Below are 22,367 nucleotides of genomic sequence, written 5' to 3' on the forward strand. Positions count from 1 at the left end.
GAATCACATCTTAAACAAATTCTATGCTCTCAGCAATTCTTCTTTGGATAATAGGCATGGTTTTCCTTTCACAGAAAAGCAAGGAGATACCATCACCCAAATACCCATTCAAGTAATATGACCACCCTTGTGGAATGCAGAATGTAAGAACCTTGGCATTCCCTGTCTGAAATACAATCACAACAATTCCAACATTGTGCAAAAAACATCATATTGATCGAAATCCATCATTCACTAATGATACTTACCAGGGACTCTACAGAAGTGGAGCCCTTCCAATATGTTAATGTAGCTCTGACCCAGGAAGCCTTTGTAATCAGTGGCAGTGACTTCAATGAGGCACTGAGTGGAGTCCTTAAAAAGTAGATCCTTCCCTGAAAATCGCTGTGAGTCAAACATGTTGAATGTGGATAGTTGAGATCCTCCATAGCCATGCTTCAGCTGAAATAAAAAGCAAACCTCTTATTGTGGTGACAGCAAAAACCCTCCAATGGTCTGTTTGTGAATTATCTTAGGAACATGGGAACAAGACCATCTTTTGAAGGCAATTAAGTATTGACAATAAATGAAGCTTTGTCAATATCACCCAAATCCAAGGCCACATAAAAAAGTTAAATGCAACAGAGTCCATTAACTATACAGAGTAGCAGATTCTGCACGTGTCAACATACTTAAGGTTTCTGACATAGTTTCACTCTACATTGCAATATAGCCATGGCTGTGGCAAAAATAATGGTTTAGTGGCTGTCACTAAAACTGAGTCAATATGCATATACAGTTAAACAGTTGAAGTTTGCATTGTAATGTTGCAAAATTTACTATTGTAGTCATGTCAAGCAACTTCTGTGGAGAGAAAAACAAAGTTAACATTTCAAATCTGTTACAATCCACCCTGATTCTACATCCTCAAAGAATTCTCTTAAATGTATTACACATGATTTCCCTTTCACAAAACCATGTTGTTCCTGATGGTTGTTCGCCAAATGTGCCCTCACATTATTTCATTCCTTTTTACTCCAATGCCATCATTAATTCACCTTATGTCAAAAAATCCACTCAGCTCCTCCACAGGTCACATTCTCATTATTTGAACCCAACCATTTCCAGTTTAAATGCACTTATGGAGATGGTTTGTTCATTTTCATATGCCTTCGATTCCTTATTTTATTATATCCCAATAATTTGACTTTGATTTTGAAGTATAATATTTGTAATTGGAAACAATGGCAATAATGCAGGTTTGTTGTAATCATTTAATTTCAATATTGAGATCGATTGAATTTTGTTGAGTAAGGTCATTAAAGGATATGGGACAACAGTGAAAAAATTGAGTGAAGACACAGGTCAACCATGATCTAAGAGAATGAAGGGACAGGTTTGAGGGGCAAATAAGTCAATTCCCACTTCTATGTCACTATTATTGGTACTCAGTGAAGTGAACCTGATCAGGATTACAGACTGTTGTGCAACTGGAGTCAGCTAGTTATGCCCGCTAAAGTGGCCTGTAGGCAGCAAATATTAACAAGCATAAAACCAACAGGCCATATAACAAGATTTTCCTCAAGTTCAGGCAGAGCAGTGACATGAGAATGAGTAGTGAAATTCTGCAGTTTTAAAATCATCCAGGATTCATACCTTCTCCTCCCGTGCACTCTCTTTGGCACTCCCAAATCCTTATCAGAATTCTGTTTGGATATTTCGACTTCTTTATCTAATCAAATTCAATTGCTGGAATTTGGCTCTCGGAATCCAGCCTCCAGTCTCCAAGGCTCTTTTCAAATATGTGAATTCCAGTAAAAGGGGACTGAATGGCAATACTCCCTTCATTATTACTAAATCTAGGCAATCTCCTCCTCACCTTCAGATTGGAATGACTCGATCTATTTCAACGTGCTTATATTTTTCCGAGATGTTTCATTTCAAGGTATGATTCAAGTTTATTGATATGCCATTCACTAGTCTCATTTAGTGGAACTATTATTTGACTTCTGGAATACTGTTGCCTAGGACCTCTGCTGGCCTCACCTGAGAGGCCATTATTCAAGCATTGCCATTGCTGATGTCAGCGATCTAACGAACCAGAAGCACGATACCCAAGCCAAATTCCATGTTCATCTGATGTCCACACACATCACTTCAACAAGGAGAAGTAGATGGAGTTGAAGAACAGGAAAGCTCCCTTAATTTTCTGTCACTGAGTCAGAAACTTGACATGAGTAGCAGTGTTCCTACTTCAGCTTTGCTGGAATCAGATAACTTGGCACAAGAGCCCTGGGGTATTGGAGGATCTTCCTGGTTTATAATTCATATACTCTCTGGTTAAATAGGATAGAGGTGGAACACTAGAAAGTCATCTGCCTGTTTTGTTGGCAGGAATGTCATGTCAGGAGACGTCACCATTTTGAGATTCAAAGGTTATCGTGGGTAGGCGGAATGTGAAGCTAACGTTGTAAGCAGAGCAGCTATGATCTTATTGAATGGGAAAGCAGGCTCAGGGAGCCGAGTGGCTTGCTCTTGCCCCTAATTCGTATGTCTGTATATGTGGTAAGATTTGAAATTCAATGGCTATCACCCTATTGAGATTATTTTCAAGTGCTTGCCTTTTTCTTAACTTTAATGTTTGTAAACATCCTGACTTTGATTGACAGGTTGAATTATTACCCACTAGCCATGAGGATTCAGTTCCTCTTTTCTAACCATAACGTTTACAATGTATTTGAGATACATTCAATCGAGAAGGGGAAGAAAAGTGAACAAAACTCCTGGCTAATGGATAATTGTTTCAATCTGTCAATCAAAGCCTACTTGAAGGTAATAGAGCATGAAATTTAATGAACACAAAACTTGTTGAAGCTTCTGAACTTTCCAGGAAGGCTCAGAGACTTGAAAAAATGCAGTGTTAAAAGAATGTGGCTGTAAGGTGATCTGGTGGAATGAAGGGGTCCATGAGGCCTACCGGATGGTGTTTACAATGGACTGTCCGATCTGTTGTGCAGCTGTCAATCAGAGTCGATCAAAGTGGCCAGACTGCACCTGCTGCTCATTCCCTCACTGAAACTGACGTCTCCTCTCCGTCAGGGAACTTCAAAAAAAACCTTCTCACAACTGGGGCTTCTGAGACAGAGAAAGGTGATCCCTTCATCAGATAGCTGCTATGATTCTGAAGGCTTCTAGGTATCCATGAGTCATCTATTAAAGTGACCAGGGCACTCCAAGGTTTTAACAGTACACAGACTGGAATGAAGACTTTGAACTGAAGTCTATTTGGGATCATCATGCTAAAGTGATCTCCACCTTTCCCAGGGCTTGAAGGGGCAGTCCAGCCACTAAACTGGGGAAGAGGTCAACCCTTTTCCCCCGCCTGGGCCCACCTAAACCCCAGGTCCCTTGGGGGACCCTCCCTTGCAACTTGGGAGTGGCAGAGGGGCACATGGGCCCAGGCTTACCTCCCTGCCCCCACCTCAAAGTCCAAGTGTCAGGTCATGGTGTCACTGCCAGGGTGCCAGGGGCAATGCACAATTGGCACCATCAAAAGGTGTGGCCTGAAAGTGTGTGTGGGGAGGGGGGGGCGGTGTGGGAGGGGGCAGTTTCCTGAGACGTTCATTTTCCAGTAGTTTCTAGCCTGCCATAATTTACCAATGAAATTTGGAATTTTGCATTTTGCACAGCTACACAATAAAACATGTTCACACACTCACTTGTTCATGTTTCAGCAGTTTGAGAACTTGTTCTTTCATATTTGGTCGTGTCATAACAGCATGTGCTGGGACAGTAGCCAGGTGGCAGTTTTCGTACAGGCTGATTGCTGCTGTAGAGCCATCCTTGCACAAGAGGCGATAATTAGAAGACTGCAGATTCCGATTCCAATCGAGCTTTCCATTCCCTATGAATGAAAATTATTCCCGTAACTATCAGGTATTTATTTGATTTCAAAGAATGATACGTTGCCCCAACATAAATTACTCTGGGCAATTCCCAGATACCAAACATTATGGTGCAATGTTGATGACAATGGATGACCTGACCATTAATTGGATAGTAGCCTTTCTTGTTGATTTAGACATTTAAAATACATGGAGGAAGCACGTATTACCATAATATATAACAACTATCCATTGTCCTATTGTACCTTGAACCTTGGGGTGTCCATCCACCAGATAAAATTGCATGACCCTCGCACAATGATGTAAGGCGATGATGGGGAAGCTGACAAACTGGCTTGCTTACTTAAAAATAACCTCAACATACTAACACACCCATAGGCAGTAAACTGAGAAATAGGTCTTGAAGTCACTTGTAATGAGCCTGTGACATTTCGGTGGTTACTCTTACAGCCACTAACTAACAGTGCTAGTCTGAGTGGCAGCAAACAATGTAAAATGCTGATGGATTTCCTTAGGAAGTAGAGACTCCTTGGGTGGGATTTTCTAGCTGCGCTCATCCCAAGATCGGAAAATTCTGCTCGAGGTCAACAGACTTTTGCATGGTTCACTACGATTCCTGTGGTGGGGCAGGGCAGGAAGATTCCACCCCTTGTGTTTTTTTGTTATTATTTCATGGGATGTGATTGTTACTGACAAGGCCAGCATTTGTTCCCTATCCCTAATTGCTCTTGAACTCAGCCATCTCAAAAGCCAGGTAAGAGTCAATCATATTTCTGGAGTCACATGTCGGCAGATTTTCTTGCCCAAAGGACATTAGTGGACCAGATAGGTTTCTGCAGCAATAGTTTTATGGTCTGCATTACCAACACTAATTTTCAGTTCCAAATTTTTTCATGAAATTATCTATTGAATATAAATCACACCAACTGCTGTAGGCTTTAGCCTGGACTTCTGGATTACCAGTCTAATGACATTACTGCTACATCATCTCCAGCTCCTGGCTGGGCTCTGGGTAGGGACAATGAGGTCTATTGGCTTTGACAGTTTGGTGCACTGGGTGACGGTGCAGTCTGTTTCAGTTGCACTCCTTCTGCTCTTCCTCTAAGATGACCCTAAGGAAATGCCATGGTGCTGAGGTGGAAAGAGTAAAGGTCTGTAATTCGAAGCTAAGTGTTGAACAAGCAGAAAGGATAACAAAATAAAAATTGAGAAGTGGATGCAATACAAGAAACTGTCATCACCTGAAATATGCATACTCACTACAACATGCCTTACAGTAGGGAATAGCTATTTTACAGAGACCTCTAATCCATATGAAACCATTGCTAGTCTGAATTGTTCAATCTACATTCATCTAAAAATGAGCAGAACCATTGCCAGACAGATTGCTTCTTTAATTGAGCTGAAGGTGAAACATGCTTTGGATTCTTGGTAGGAATGGCTCTGTTATTCTAACCATTTCAAAGGGGCATCTTCCTCAATGAATGTCACCTGTGCCAGCTGTGTGCTGAGGATTCGCTTCTCTCCTCATCCTCAAATCCTAAAAAGGAACAAGCTCACCTCAAATCTCATGGTGTTCCGGGATTTTTTCTTAAACAGTACGGGATAGTAGAATTCAGATTAATTGAGAAAATTACACATACCGTCAGTATTCTCAGGCACAGTGGTATGTTTAACAAAAGCCACATCACCCGCTTCCACGAGGCACCTGAAGGGAATTTAAGCAAGTTATTTCAGGAAGTACAATTACAAAAATAACTGCATTTAATATTTCCCTCCTTCATCAATTTTCTCTGCCCCACCGCGTCCCTCCCTTAGCAAAGGCAATGACCATTGTCATTGGGCTATCAATCCATAATTACACTGCTGATATACATGATTCAAGTTTTAGAAGACTGTTCATCCATGTGGTTTGTCACAGGCAAGTCCAACATTATCTTTAGCCCCATCCACTCATGCACTTCACAGCAGGATGCTGGCTGCCAATCTGAGTAGCAAATCTGACTGAAATTTTGTCATCACTGACATTCCTGACATTAGCAGAACATTTTACACTCAGTGGGAGCAATTGTCTGGTTTGAATGCTGCCAGGCAGATGTTTGTCCAAGGAAGGAGAATGACGATTGGGTGGTGATCTCAAGAAAGCACAGCTGATGTCAAAGTGGTTCAAGAGTCCAGGTTTGGAGGCTGGAAGGAAGTTGTAGGGAGCAGAGGTGTCAATTTTTAAGTCATGTCCTGCCCTTCCCAGCCCATGTAAAGGAGAGTTCTTTTTAAATTTGACTTACAGGGCATTTCCAACTTGCTGGCAGTTTTACTGATCAGGTCAATCAGCTTTGGCTTAAAGAAACACACAGCCAATGTTTCTACAATACCATGTAACAAGGAGCGTGTACAAGACAGGAAGGTATAGAACTACTTTGGGAAAAAAGCAAGGCAAAGCTAAGGTAAAAGTCTGGAATGTGTTAGGGAAAGGGAAAAACAAAATAGATTGAAATTGGACTCTTTGAAAATGAATGTTCAGCACTCTTGCCCGTAGGTGTGAGGCAAATAAGAGAGGAAGAGGATGGTGAGATTTGATGAGTATGAGATAGAGTGAACAAAAGAGAATGAGATAGAAAGATTAAGATGCCAAGAGACAATGGCACTTCTGCAAGAGTAAATAGAACAAAACTTTCTTGTTTGATATAATGGAATAACTTAAGCAACAAAGGACAGAACTTCATGTGAACACAGTGTCATGTTATCACTAATATTGCAGAGCTGGATTTAAGGCAGATGAGGATTCTGTGTTGTACCTGAAGGCTCCGCTGTAGCTGAAATATCGTTCATTATTGTTGGCATCACATTTGTGTTCTGAATGCAGGCTTTTTCCAGTACCAACACACAGGGAGCACAGATGGGGGTAAAGAGTCTTATCTGCCCCTGGAGCACAACTGTCACTGAAGTAGGTTGCTTTGTGCAAAAAAAGAAAACACATTAATTTTTCTGGTCAACAAAATAAAATAATTTTTAACTAATCACTTATACCAGCAGAGTTTGTCTGCTAGAACAAAAGAAGAACAGTACAGCACAGGAATAGGCCCTTCAGCCCACCAAGTCTGTGCTGATACAGATGTGTCTCTAATCTAATATTTTCTTGCCTCTATGTGCTCCATATCCCTCTATTTCCTGCCTATTCATGTAACTATCCAGGTGCCTCTTGAATGTTGTTATAAAATCTGCTTCCACCACCTCCTCCGGCAGCACACTCCAGGCATTCACCACCCACTGTGTGGGAAACTTGCCCTTTATATCTCTTTTAAACTTTCCCTCTCTCACTTTCAACCTATGCCCCCAAGTAATCGACCCTTCAACCCTGGGAAAAAGACACTGACTATTCACTCTATCCAAGCCTGTCAAACTCTTGTAAACCTCTTTCCTGTCCCCCGCTATCCTCCGATGCTCCAATGAAAACAATCCCAGTTTGTTCAACCTTCCTTCATAGTTCATATCCTCCAAACTAGGCAACATCCTGGTGAACCTCTTCTGCGCTCTTTCCAATGCATCAACATCTTTTCAGTAGTGTGACAACCAGAATTGTACACAATATTCCAAATGCGGCTAACCAAAGCTCTATACGGCTGCAACAAAATTTTACAATTCCTATACTCAAAGCCCCAAATGATGACAGTCAGCATTCCTTACGTCTTCTTAACCACCTTGTCCACCTGAATTGCCACCTTCCGGGAGCTGTGGATCTGCACGCCTAGATCCCTCTGTATGCTAATATTTCTAAGGGCTCTACCATTTACTGTATACTTTCCTTCTGCAAGTAGACCTTCCAAATCACATCACCTCACATTCGTCCAGGTTAAGTTCCATCTGCCATCTTTTGGCCCAGGTCTTCAGCCGATTTATATCCTGCAGAATCCTCTGACAATCTTCATCCCCCAATTTTTGTATCATCTACAATTTACTAATCAGACCACTTACATTTTCCTCCAAATCATTTATTTATATTACAAACAACAGAGGCCCCAGCATTGATTCTTGTGGAACACTGCTTGTTACAGACATCCAGTTAGAAAAGTACCCTTCTACTGCTACTCTTTGCTTTCTATGCCCAAGCTAGTTTTGCATCCATCTTACCAGCTCACCTTGGATCCCATGACTTCACCTTATATCAGTCTGCTATGAGGAATCTTATCAAAGACTTTACTAAAGTCCATTTATACAACATCCACTGACTGGTTAATGTTTCTTGTCACTTCCTCAAAGAATCAACCAAGTTTGTGAGACAATACCTCCCCTTCACAAAACCATGCTGCCTATCGCTAATAAGCCTATTCTCTTCCAGAGGTGAGTACATCTTGTCCCTAAGAATCTTCTCCAATAATTTCCCCACCACTGATGTAAGGCTCACAGGCCTGTAATTTCCTGGATTGTCTCTTCTGTCCTTCATAAATAGAGGAACAATATTAGCTACTTTCCAGTCCTCTGGTACCTCACCCTTGGCTAAAGAGGATACATAGATTTTGGCCAAGGCCTCAGCAATTTCTTCCCTTACCTTGCTTAATATTCTGGGATAGACCCTATCCAGCCCTGGGGGCTTGTCCACCTTAATGTTTTTCAAAATCTCCAATACTTCCTGCTTTTTTATCTCAACATGTCCTAGAGTGTCAACATCCTCCTTTCTACATCTCATCCTTCTCCTTTGTGAATATTGATGCAAGGCACTCATTAAGGACCTCACCCACCTCATCTGGCCCCATACACAAATTCCCTCTGCTGTCCTTGAGTGGACCTACTCTTTCCTTAGCTGCCCTCTTTTTCCTTAAATATGCATAAAAAGCCTTAGAATTCTCCTTAATTCTGCCTGGTTGCGCATTTCATGGCTCCTTTTTGTGCCCCTAAGTCCCTGTTTAAGCTCTTACCTGCTGTCTTTGTATTTCTCAAGAGCTTTTTCCATTTTCAATCTGACCCTTGCACCAGGGAGGCAACATACTGTCTCGGAATCTCATTTGCATTTGCAGAAATGCCTGTCTATTCCCCCTACTATTGAATCTCCTATCACTAAAGCTCTGCCACTCTTTTTTCTGCCCTCCTGTGCAGCAGAGCCAGCCACAGTGCCATGTATCTGGCTGCTGCCACCTTCCTCTGGTGAGCCATTTCCCTCAACAAAACAGCATACTCCTCGAGAAGAGAGGATTATAGAATAAAGATATATATTAACTGCTCGTGAAACTTCTAATTCTAAATGGTTCTAGCTAAATCTGTACCTGTTTCTGTCCCAAGAACTTCACACTCAGAGTCCTCCCCTCAACCCGCCACCATCTCTTTATCCAATATATTGATGACTGCATTCGTACCATTTTCTGCTGTCCCTGAGAAGTGGAAAATTATATCAACGCTACCAACACCCCTACTTTCTCAGAAGACTAAGGAAATTTGGCATGTCAACTACAATTCTCACCAACTTTTACAGATGCACCGTAGAAAGCGTTCTTTCTGGTTGTATCACAGTTTGGTTTTGGCTCCTGCTCTGCCCAAGACCGCAAGAAACTACAAAATGTCATGAATGTAGCCCAATCCATCATGCAAACCAGCTTCCCATCCATTGACTCTGTCTACTCTTCCCACTGCTTCAGCAAAGCAGCCAGCATAATTAAGGACCTCGTTATCCTTGGACTAAGGGCCACCCCGGACATTCTCTCTTCCACCTTCTTCCTTCGAGAAAAAGATATAAAAGTCTGAGCTCGCATACCAGCTGACTCAAGGAAAGCTTCTTCCCTGCTGCTGTCAGACTTTTGAATGGACTTATCTTGCATTAAGTTGATTTTTCTCTGCACCCTAGCTATGACTGTAACATTCTGCACTCTTTCATTTCCTTCTCTGTGAATGGTATGTTTTTTCTGTATAGTGTGCAAGGAGCAATACTTTTCACTGCATGTCAATACATGTGACAATAATAAATCAGATCAAATCGACTCAATATCCATCATACTCTCATCTTCACATTGTCCATTTCCAACTCGTTCCTCAGCTTCTCCGTTGCCATCTTTAGAAATAGGCAATAGGCCAATGTTTACTACAAGCCCAACAATTCACTCAACTACTGACTTACACTTCCTCTATCCCACTCCCTTTAAGGAATCCATTCCATTCTCTCAGTTGCTATGCCTTCATCCCATTGGTTTAGATGTCATTATCCATTGCCGGTGTTTTTAATATGTCTTCCTCATTTCTCAACCAAGCATTTCCCTCCACCATGGTTAACAAAGTTCTGACATATTCCATCTCCTGCATTTCTGTTCTGACTCCTTCTCACAACCTTTACAAGGTTCCCCTTGTTCTCATCTTCCAACTCACCAGCCTCCATTTTCAACCTTTCATTCTCCATTTTGTCTACAAGCAAAAATATGATGCTGCCACCAAACAATATTTTCTCATCTTTCCCCTTTCAACTTTCCCAATAAACTGTTTCTTCTGCAGCACCCTGGTCCACTCCTAATGACCCCTATCACACACCACTTCTCATGGCATCTGCCTGCACAAACAGGAGATGTAACATTTGCCCCGTTAGGGTCTCAAGTGTTCCTTTGAGGTGAAATAGCTATTTATTTGTGCTTCTTTCAATTGAACATACCACATTCTCTGCTCACAATGTTTGTCTTCTCTGTGCTGAGAAGAGAAAATGCATCTTGGCTGATTAGTTTGCTGAAAATCTACATTCAGTCCACAGGACTGACGCCAAGTTTCTTGTTGCCTGTCATTTTATTTCTCCACTCATCTCTTACATGACCTTTTTGTTCTCAGCTCTCAACAATGTTTGAGTGAATCTCAACAGTTCATCTTTTGATTAGGCATTTCACATCATTCTGGACTCGATACTGAGTTCATTATTTCGGATCATAACCTGTGCCATCATTTTCTCAGACAGCAACTGATATTAATGATCTTCCTGCTGCCCCCATTGACGCCCCTTCTGGACACATCTTCTGTTTCTTTATTTGTCCCATTGCCCTCTTCCTTTGCCTTGTACTTTCATCTTCTTGGTAATTAGTTTCTCCTGTCTTCCACGCTATCTCATTCATTCATTTTTGTTTTTTCCTTCCCTCCTCTCTTTTTCTGTATTTTCCTGAAACCTGTTATGTCTCCATCTTTTCCAAAACTGATGAAAGACTGAAACATTAACCAAGGACCCAATTTACATCTTTAAGGCAGGAATTTGGAATAGAGAATTTACCAAGCAGAACCAAAGCAGCAAACAAACTGCATGAATGTCATTTTGAGCAGGTAAGAAAGCCCAGTAATGTTCCTTGAGACACTGGTCCAGCTCTCAACATGGTTATAAGGCTCCCTGGCCCTTGCCCCCTCATTGCTCACCTTGATCATGTAACCCCTCCATAAAATCCAAACCCCCTTGCTATATATCATGCCAAGGCTGAGATAGATTTTTAATCAGCAAGGGAATCAAGGGTTATGGGAATAAGGCAGGAAAGTGGAGTTGAAGGTTATCATCTCAGATCAGTCATGATCTCATTGAATGGAGGAGCAGACTCAATGGGCCAAGTGGTCTACTTCTACTCTAATGTTTTATGGTCCCCCATGGCCCTCCATACCACTTATGCTTCTTCCATACCATCCATTCCCCCTCCATTCTTATTCTTTCAGTATCCACTAGTTGCAGCATCAGTGAGTCCTATAATAAAACTGGGAAGTCTTTGAAGTGCTCATGAATCTGTCAAGGTGAGCAAACAGATGTTCAGAATTCTCTTAAAACATATTTCCCTTCTTAAAAGCCCATAGAACTGTCACTCATAAACAGTTGTCTATGCACCCAACGAAAAACACTTTAATCCTCTTAACACCTCTTAATCATGAGCAAATAAACAGGCATTGAAAAGGCACTTCAAAGAAAGATAGCATTATTACATACTCATAAAAGTGTCAATCAAACAAAGTTAAGAGCCGCTTGAGGCAACTGTTAACAACCTCCTAGACAGTTGAATCTTTTATTGAGTCTGAAGCTCAACCAAATATTCATAATGGAACTCCATTCCACAGCTGTATCAAAAAATTTTTGAAAGCTAGTTGAAATCTTTGAAGCAGGTTGAACAGATTATCATTTGGTTCATCAGATGACAGACTTATTTGCTTGCCATTTTCAGTGGGAGTTTGAATATCGAAAATCCTTTCAACACATGCCAATGGCAGGCGGTAAGAGCGGGAGAAAAGCCTGATTAGCCATGCTTGATGTGGACTATCACCCCTCAAGCTATAAGCCCCTAGCAGCAGGCCAGTGACTTGTTCCAGGATAAAAGTAGCTATGGAAGCAGATGAAAATCTGCCTTCTGCATCACTAGGTATGGAAAGAGAAACAACAGCAAACAACGCTTTGCCTTCTTTACACATCTGGCCCTTGGATATTTCTCTACTCGTGTGTTGTCCCATCCTCAGATTCCATGTTATTTCAGCTCCAGGTCCCAGCTGACAGTTTATCTCTAAGGTACAGTTCCCAGATGAGAAATATACTGCTTCTTCCCAGCCCATACCCTCAGCCTTTAGTTTCTCACATGAGTAAACATTGCAGGATAGCTTTGTCCTCACCCAGCTCAGGCTTACCTGGCCCAGAGGTCCCTGTCCCTGACCAGGTACATTTGACTTGCACCTTACCCAAGGTTTTTGAATTGTAGAAGATAGCAATTCAATCCAGATAGCAGGAAAGAGACAGGGAAGAGAAGACGACAAAAAGGCAAATTTCCACGTGAAAAAGAATCATGTACAATATACAGCAAATACTAAGAAAGGAAGTGTCTGAGAAGCACACAAAAAGGATAAGGGATAAGAAATCGAAAAGCAGAGTAAAGAAACAGGAAAAGCTGGAGAACAGGAGAGCAAGAGACACTCACTCATATGGAGAAAGAACATTTATTTTTCATTTTGCCCTTGAGCAATTGCATATTTTCCAAGGGGAGAGGAATGTGGAATGATACTTACAATTAAAAATATCACAAGCTCTGATTTTGTTTCTTTTAATCAGCATTCCCATGGGTACATTCCAGCCAGCAGTCCGCCCCACACCTGTGTGACAGGATTTCTTCCCTCTCAGAGCTTCCCAGTTCATTTGCGGATTCTTTACAACTGCCACAGCATAGTAAGAGGCTGCCAGAGGAACACAAATAACATAACATTTTCAGTGAAAGAAGTAACAAATATTTGAAGCAGCACAGGATTACGGGCAGTGGGAAGTGTGGAGTTCATTCGTGGTGTGACAGTGTTTCTTCTGAAATGTATGTTGAGGTCATTGCCAATGATTACATAAATTCAGAGAGACTTGTCAATATAGTAAATGCTTTAACACTTACGTACTACATTACTTTTTATTCCGGGAGAGCATACACTACGATCGGCTGCAAAGAGAAAGGAAAAAATACAATTTAAAGCAAAGATGATCACAAACTAATAGCCTGCAACACATATAAGCTTGTGTGTCTGAAATGTATCCTCCCCAGTTCTACACATACTGTGCACACATAAATGAAGGCCCCACCCTCAACCCACAGACTAAATCAAGTATTAAATCACAGAGCTTCACCTCCACACACATGGAATGAATAATGGAGCAAAGGCATACAGTTTACTGTGACAAACCTGTCCAATAGCTCAACATTTCAACACCCTCTCAATATTTTCGATAAAATCTTTGATCTATACAATGAATTGTGTTTTTATGTTTTGAAAAGAGTTTCTTCTAATGTAGTATTCCTGAAGCTCTAAAGAGCTATTTTGTAGAAATGCTCTAAAAGGGCTATAGAATTCTATGATTCACTGACTTTGCTGAGTTCCATAAATTTTGTAAAAGAACTTAAAAAAAAATTAAGGCCCCATGCAATGAGAGAGAAATTGTTTAGGATGAGGAAAATCCAACCAGAGGTTTTGAAGATTAATTTCTGGTTCACAGTATGATGATTTCAGAAAAGGCTGTCACAGATTATCATTCTAAATCAAGGATCACTTATGGTGCAAGTTCCTACTTTTCAAAAGCAACACAATCCCGAAGGCAATAAATTTACGTGGGATAATATGAGATGAAACCAAGGTCCTTATCCCAACAAAAACCAAGGTATGTCATTTAAATCCAATATCCATGAAATGGATAAATTGTACAATTAAAATTTGTGCAGAACACTTACCTTTGTTATAATACTCTGCCATGACTGGGACAAGGCCACATTTTCCTCCAACATAGACCTGCCCACCATCCAGGCTTACTGCATCAGCAACACCAGACTGCAAGCAAATAATTTATTTAGTCTGTGTGTGAGTCTCTTTGTCTCCTTTCCTCCCATAGCATAAACCCATAGATTTCCATTCATATTTATACATGGAGCAAACACTGGGTATAGGGCAGTCAGAGGAGTTTTATTTCTGAGAGCCCCTTCTCTCCTGAATTAATGCTCCAGATGTAACCAAGATCATGACCTGTTTAGATTCGCCAAGAGGTTTCTTTTTTTTATTATCAGCCATTGAGAAGATTCAGAACTATCCACAGAAGCTGTTTTTAAGGGGTACATTAACTTCTACAGGATGCTTGTGTGTGAACTGTGTGAATCAGTTTAGAATAGAGTCCATATTGGAAACTGCATGTGTATCATTGAATTTAGGACGAAATTTAATGAGATTGATTCGAAGGGTGGAATTTTACTGGCACGTCCGCTTGAGTTTCATATGATTGTGTGTGAGGCCACTGGAGAATCCTGTTCTCTGAGCCTCACCCGCCCCCAGAATTGGAGTAGGTGTGCCAGTAAAATTCTGGCCTAAGTGTGCAGCTGGCGTGAAAATGGGAGAATTCATGATCCATCTTTTTGGGAGCATTTTCATGCCCAATTTTATGCACTTAAGCATTGAAAATGTGGGCTAGACTGTTTCTAGCTGCTGCAGGCAGTGGGCTGGATTTAATTCACCAGCCAGCCTGTAGAGGGAGCTACTGTGCATGTACAGACTCCTGAGGTTGCACATGCGCAATTTCAGCAGAAGGGGTCTGACAGACAGAGAGAGAGCTGTCAGGCTCCTGTTGCTGAAGCCAGCCTAAACCAACCATTCCCCCCCATGCCCTGACACCCCCCCACAGTTTCAGGGGCGACAGCCAATTGTGAGCCCCATACCGCCCTAGATGCCACCCTTGCCGGCCACCAGACAGATAGCACTGCCCTCCCCCGTCGCCCATACAACCTTGTTGCAGAGCGATAGCAGTCCCCACCCCCGCTTCCCCCCCTTTCCTGATCTGATCCCATTGCAGAGTGGCAGCAGGCCCCCCTCCCCTCCACTATAGGGCACGCTCTTCAGGTCCCGCCCTTCAGGCCCTTCCTCCTGGCACTGCCCAGTGAGCATTGCCCAAGTGCCCAGTGGACATTGCCCATGAGCCAGGCTGTCAGTGCCCAAGGGACACACCCTTGCAATCAGCCTCCCCAGGTAGCCTCATTGGCCTCTCTTCCACCGGCGAGGCCAACACAACTGTTCTCTTGCCAGAGAGAACCTCTCCCAGCAAGGCCATAATGGCAAGTGAGCCCAGACAATTGAGTGCCGGGCTCGCTAAAGACATTTAAATGAAGATTAGAATGAATTTATATAATTCATTCAGCCTCCTGCCCTTTTCCGGCGAGAGGCTAACCTCACCAGAAATCCGAGAAATTGGGACTGATCCTGATTTCTCAGCTTCTGGGGGACTTTAACCGCTCACTCCGCCCTTACTGTCAGACGTACAGGGAATGAGGGAGCGCAATAAAGGTTTTTAATTTTGAGGTGGTCAGGGAACAGTTAAAGGAACCAGATTTGAATAGATTGTTGGAAAACCAAAGCTGGAGAGAAACGGAACAGTAAATGCACAATGTGGGTATTGCAGAAACAGGTAATAAACACAATCTGAATGAGAGGAAGTCTTTATGGGAAATAATACTTGAATAAATATGGACAGCATTTTGCAAATCGAGATCTTCCAGTTCAGTGATGGATGCCCAAGTAATACAAGATGGCAAAAGTTGTTTAAAAAGTTGGTTGGACAGGCAAATGTAGTTGGTGAAGTCAAGACAGCAATAAGCATAAAAGCAATGTAAAAACTTTCTTTAAATATATTAATAATCAACATACAGAGAGGAAATGCACAAATGGGTAGGTTGAATTGAAAAACAATGAATTGCCAGATAACCTGAATAGCTTCACTATTGATGAAAAGTCACTGACACGCTCCCAGAAGTGAAGGTTGAGTTTGCCTCTGCATTGGAATAGTCCTCAGGATGGAACTTCCCTGACCCACCACCACAGGAATTGTAGCAGGCGAGGTGGACCACGCATTGACCTCAGATGGAAATTTCCAGCCTCGAGACGAGATCAGCCAGAAAGTCCCACCCACAGTCTGTTGCTGCATTGTTAATGCAGACACCCACCTGAACAATCTCAGGGCATCAGGACAATCCCAAATATATTCAGTTTCTGCAGGACTCTCCTTTAGGTACACTTACTTGTGTTGCAACCCTAGGGTGAGCACTTCCTATGTAGGCACAGAAACAAGTAAAAGATGCTTACAGACAGAGTGCTCATTCACAAGCATTCCCGACACCTTTCTAGTCATTGTTTGTGTTTTATGTATTTATATATTAGATACAGGAGAGGTGGAAGCAGTGAAAATTGAAAACTGTTCCATTGTTAACCTTAACCTGATGAACATGAAAAATAGCTTTGTAAAACATTGCTGTCACTTACCACAATCTGTTTGATGCAGTCCTCAGCGTCAAGGCCCTCAACACAATTTACTGTTGTCCATGTATCGCACTTCCTCCTTTCAGGATCCCCAATGGTACACCAGCGTACCTTAGTACTTGTTGTACCACTCTCTACAACACAAGCATTTTGAAAGGTTGGTATCTTCTCATAAACTAAAATTGGCAGACTGAAGCAACCAGTCAACGTGCGAGTCTCTATATAAATAGTCTTACAATACTGCACAAATCAATACTTCAAAGCTCTAGCATCTTCACAGTGAAAGAATAGGAACCTTTGTTGTCTCTTGCTGTTTCAATATCATTGGAGGGAGAAAAGGGGTTGATGGCGCTTGCCAAATATGGCCCTTCTTAAAGTTCTGAATAATATCCATATGTATTCAACAGTATTGAGAATCTGATTTAAATGGGTTATCTAAACACTGTGCTTTGAATTTTACATTGATTACAAGTCCTGGCAAAATTGCACTGATGTCGACTTCTTTGAAATTTCATCTGATGAGCTTTATTAAAAAAAGGAGCAGATAGCTGGACACCTCATCAGACAACTTTAAAGGTGCTATTGTATTGGGCTGTGTAGGGTTTGTTTATTTAGTTGTGCAATGGAATTCCATGAAGAGCATTTCACGTGCTTCCCAATATTATTATATGGCTCATAGGTTCTGTATATATGTGACTACTGGGTGAATGGACTTAGAGGATGAACAGGGCATGGAGGATATAAGCTGAGTTTTGAGGATTTTTATATGGTTATGGGAGTTGAGTGTAATGAAGAGGCCAAACAGCCATTTGGGAAAGTAGGCCAATACCCCAGCAATCAGAAGATGGCCTTCTACCCTGCCCATCTCAGCTTCTGCCTTAGTTGCCACCTCAGGCCTCCCTCAGGAAGTGGCTGCCATGACTTCAGCTCCATCTCAATCCTGAAAGATGAAAATTCTGTATGAATGAACTGCCTTTCAGAAGTCAAGAAATCATCCTGCTTGTGATTCCTGCCTTCAGGATGAAAATCAGAACCCTAATCTCAAGGGATTGCCATGTACTTTGCGCACAATAAACTAATAGTACATTGGGTCATAGTTTAACCATGTTACAATGGCATTACATACAATCCATTGTGTGTTGTAGTTTATAGCAGGGACTGCAGTAGTTCAAGAAGGTTCAAGAAGAATTCTTGAAGACTGCAGCAGTTCAAGAAGAATTCCACCACCACCTTCTAAAGGGCAACTATGGATGGGCAATAAATACTGGCCTAGCCAGCGATGCCCACATCAGCAAAATTAATTTTTAAAAAACATATGCAGAATGTCACAAAAACCTGTATGCAATATTTGTGAACTAATACATAAATGGGCGTTTGTTTATAGGAAAGAGAATAGGCAAGGTCATGTTAGAGGCAGGATAGTAACTAGAGTGGGTTACAAGTGCAATTTATTTCAGAAAGCATAAGACATCTTCAATTTTTGTTCTGTTATGTTATCCTCACCCTCATAGTCAGACAGGATATTGCCATGAATTGTTTTTAGCTCCTTGGTTTGGTGCTGTTTGAGATTAGCATGTGACTGAAAAAATGGCATTCTCCCTGCCATCTCACTGAAAGGAAGAGGGCATGATTTGAAGAGCACAAATAGTGTAAAGACTCTGAATATAAACTGAGGGCAGACTTCTGTAAGTATACATAAGGATAATTAAAGACTGTTCGAAAAATTCATTTTTTTCTCCATTTCAAACTTTTGTTTCAGTATGAGGGAATGGGTGGAAAAGTCACTCAGGGGTAGGGAAAACAAAGCGTGTAAATTTCAAAAAAATAAATAAAAGCAAAAAATTGGAAAATCACTGAAACTCAGAAGCGAGCAAGAGACTAAAAAATTGTGCTTAATGGCAACGAACAATTATTTTAACAATTCCTAGAAAGTACCTTTGTGAACCGCATAACCAGACATCCAACTAACCCCTTGCTGAGTTTTAAAAAAATGAGAAGCAAAGTTGAAAACAAAAACAATGGATGGGATTCTCCAGCCATGCGTGCCCCAAGACTGGAAATTCCTGCACAAGCTCGACGGACCTTTAAATGGTCCACCAAATTTTCTGTTGCGCCCACTACAATTCCCACAGCGGGCAAGGCGGGAGAGTTTCGGCCAACGTTTATCATCTTGGCCATGCCACTTACCTGTCACCAAAATAGAGGAATAATAGTTGTTAATTATTAATGCCAACACTCATAAATGAATTTTTAAGAATTGTTGGAGATTATTCTAAGGTGAGCAGTTTGCTGTGTGAATAGTGACTTCTGTATTTGTGATACTCTTGTCTGGTCATTGTGTCAGTAGTTGGATGCCCTTGCTACTTATTTAACAGCTTTTTGCATTATAAAGAATACTGTCCCTATGGAGTTTCTTTAAAAAATCCCAACTGAATATTCCTTCCTTACCAAAGATTTATGCTGAGTGAGCTTTGATGTCATTGACATCATGGATGAGGTGCTCCTTGGTCACCAAATCCCAATTTTTGGGGGAAATAAACAATGAAAAGTTCAGAAATAAAAACAGGAAATGCTGGAAAACCTCAGCAGGTCTGGCAGCATCTTGCAACATGTGTTTCTGACAATTTTAGCTGCTCCTTTAAATTTCCAGTGAAATATATGTACTGAATGGCTTGCACAATTCTTCCATAATTATCACATTGCTATTTGTGTTCTGAAGTCAAATTCAAGTGCAGATTATTTTTCTGTGCTTTTTTACAGAAACACAGAAAATCTACAGCACGGAAAGAGACCATGATGAGAGCTCTAGCTTAAAAAGAGCTATCCCAGTTCCAGCTCTTGCCTCACAGCCCAACTGTAGGTTACAACACCTGCTGTGCATATCCAAATAGTTTCCTTTTAAATACTTTGAGGAATTCAGCCTTTACCACCTTTTTAGACAGTGAGCTCCAGAACCCAACCAATCTCTGGATGGAAACATTTCTCCTCCACTCCCCTTTCATCCTGAAACCAACAGTTTTAAATCTAGATCCCATTAATTCAACTCAAAGTTAACACCCCAGACATCCACATAGCCTCATCAGCCAATATGGCACAGGATCATGTCTTGAGTCCAATCCACTTTTGATTGGTGTTAGGTAATAGAGAAGTAGCCATTATACTTTGGATCTTGGATTCCACCCTTCTGTTTTAGGCTGGAACCAATCTTTATTGTGACTGATGAATTGATGGAAAATCTTCCCCATTAATTGATTGTGAGTCAGAGGCCACTTGAGGCTGAAATTTGATCTCAGGCTCTCTGAATAGGCAGCCAGCGGTCCTCTACTTGAGTTAGAGAGCTGCCCAACTGAAAAGCTTGCAAATATCACACAATAAATCCAGGTATGGGATGGAACCAAGAGGAACGAGGGTGATTTCAAGTGCAAACAAGGCATCAGTTACTTTCAGTCCTAACCACAACATACTCCTACCTTTGCGAATGAATTTGAGAGCATTTGCGTAGTTAGTGCCAAGATACAGAAGGTAATCAGTTCCTTTGGGAAGGTGAATCAGCTCTTCTGTTGAGTCTTTAAACATCAAATCTTTCCGCTGAAAACCTTCTGAACCGAAGAGTTTAAATTGTCCCTGACTCTGTGGTCCAAATCTTTTCTGGAAAAAATGATATTAGGAGACCAAACAGTGTTTACACAAATCCTTGTTAATCTCAAGTATTACAATCATAGAGTCATAGAGTTTTACAGTACAGAAAGAGGTCCTTCAGCCCATCATGTCTGTGCCTGTCATCAAACACCAATCTATTCTAATCCCATTTTCTTGCATTTGGTGTGTAGCCTTGTGTTGCATTTCAAGCATTCTTTTAAATATTCTGACAGTTCCTGCCTCTACCACCCCTTCAGGCAGGGACTTCCAGATTCCCACCACCCACTGGATGACAAGGTTTGCCTCAAATATCCTCTAAATCTCCTGCTCCTTACCTTAAATCTATGCCCCCTTATTATTGACCCTTCTATCAAGGGGAAAAATTGCTTCCAATCTCTCTATCTACATCCCTCATAATTCTGCACACATTGATGAGTACCCCTTTCAGCCTTCTTTGCTCCAAGGAAAACAACCAAGCAGCTTATCCAGCCCTCTCTCCATCACTGAAAAGCTCCAGGCAAGACAACATTCATTAAACTAATCATTTTCAAATGAAAGACTACCAATTATCATCCGAATCAATAAATTACCTGGAACGTCTGAACACAATCTCAGCCATCAACAAACAGCAGGAATACTTCCCTGCCACATTTTCAATCTTATCATTTGATACAAGCACTTCATGGTGCTGTGTTTGATCTCTATTAAGATTATGCCACAAACCTGAATTGCAACATTCCCCCACCAAAGTACATAACCCTGTCTCATGTTTGCTGTGGACAACATTTTCAGAAGCCAAAACTTATTGCCACAATAACTTTTAACAGATTTTCAGAAACTGTTTGAAGTCAAAAAAAAGAGGTCAACTGAGCTGGGCCTAATAACACAAGTTCACTATGGAATAGTTCTATTACATTGTTATTTCTAATCATGTTAACAAACAGCTTTCAAAAGTCTTAACGCCGCAGGATCATGCCAGTGTTTTTTGTTACAATTTCAGTTGAGTGGAATTACTTGTTTAGGGAGCATTTGGATGCATAGAGAGAGATGGCCTTATCTTTTTTACCCTAGGTTCTGATCCAGTTCACACAAAGGAGATGAAAATCTCCTCTCTCTCTGAAATCCAAGTTGGGGCTATATAACTTGAACATGAATATACAAACGTACAAATTAGGAACAGGGGTTGGCTTTTTGGTTTCTTGAGCCTGCTCCACCACTCAATAAAATCATGGCTGATCTAATTATTGTCTTAACCCCAAATTCCCGCCTACCCAATAACCTTTCATCCCCTTCCTAATGAAGAATCTATCTACCTCTGCCTTAAAAATATTCAAAGATTCTGCTTCCACTGCCTTTTGAAGGTAAATGTTCCAAAGACACACAATCCTCTAAGAGAAAAGATTTCTCCTAATCTCTGTCTTAAATGATGATTTCTTATTTTTAAACAGTGACCCTTAGGTTCTATATTCTCCCACGAGAGGAAATATCCTCTCCCACACACCCTGTCAAGATCCCTCAGGATATTATACACATTTCAATTAAGTTGCCTCTTAAAGATTAGGCTATCTAACCTTTCCTCATAGGACAACCAACCAACTCCAAGTCTTAGTCTAGTAAACTTTCTCTGAACTGCTTCTACCATATTTACATCCTTCCTTAAATAAGAAGACCAATAATATACACAATACTCCAGATGCGGTCTCACCAATTCCCTGTATTATTGAAGCATAACTTCCCTACTTTTGTATTCAATTCACCTCGTAATAAACATTACATTCTCTTGGCTTTTCTAATTAATTGCTGTACCTGCATACTAACCTTTTGTGATTCATGCACTCGGACACCCAGAACACTCTAAATCTCTCACCATTTAGATATTATGCTTCTTTAATATCTTTCCTGCCAAAATGGACCAGTTAGCATTTTCTCACTTTACACTCCATTTGCCAGATCTTTGCTCACTCACCTAACCCATCCATATCCCTTTGTAGCCTCTTTTTTTACTCTTCACAACTTACTTTTGTACCCATCTTTGCTTAATTAGCAAATTTTAACATGGGCGTTTTCAATCTAGTCCTCTAAATTGCCTGTAAGTTACAAAAAACA

General features: G+C 41.2%; 1 protein-coding gene across 1 annotated transcript in view; it reads right to left on the reverse strand.

Moving 5' to 3' along the window:
- tfa (transferrin-a) overlaps window positions 1-22,367 on the reverse strand; it is a 46,732-nt gene that overhangs the window by 3,525 nt on the left and 20,840 nt on the right. Inside the window, exons 8-16 of the mRNA XM_080186349.1 lie at window positions 20,093-20,270; window positions 16,626-16,756; window positions 14,060-14,156; window positions 13,232-13,276; window positions 12,864-13,028; window positions 6,680-6,836; window positions 5,528-5,592; window positions 3,699-3,883; window positions 249-441 (exon numbers count right to left, since the gene is read on the reverse strand). Of these exons, the coding sequence (XP_080042475.1) occupies window positions 249-441; window positions 3,699-3,883; window positions 5,528-5,592; window positions 6,680-6,836; window positions 12,864-13,028; window positions 13,232-13,276; window positions 14,060-14,156; window positions 16,626-16,756; window positions 20,093-20,270 (1,216 nt within the window). The remainder of the gene's footprint in view (window positions 1-248; window positions 442-3,698; window positions 3,884-5,527; window positions 5,593-6,679; window positions 6,837-12,863; window positions 13,029-13,231; window positions 13,277-14,059; window positions 14,157-16,625; window positions 16,757-20,092; window positions 20,271-22,367) is intronic.

This window comes from Carcharhinus amblyrhynchos, chromosome 3, assembly GCF_965287045.1.
Source record: "Carcharhinus amblyrhynchos chromosome 3, sCarAmb.v2.hapA, whole genome shotgun sequence".
NCBI lineage: Eukaryota > Metazoa > Chordata > Chondrichthyes > Carcharhiniformes > Carcharhinidae > Carcharhinus > Carcharhinus amblyrhynchos.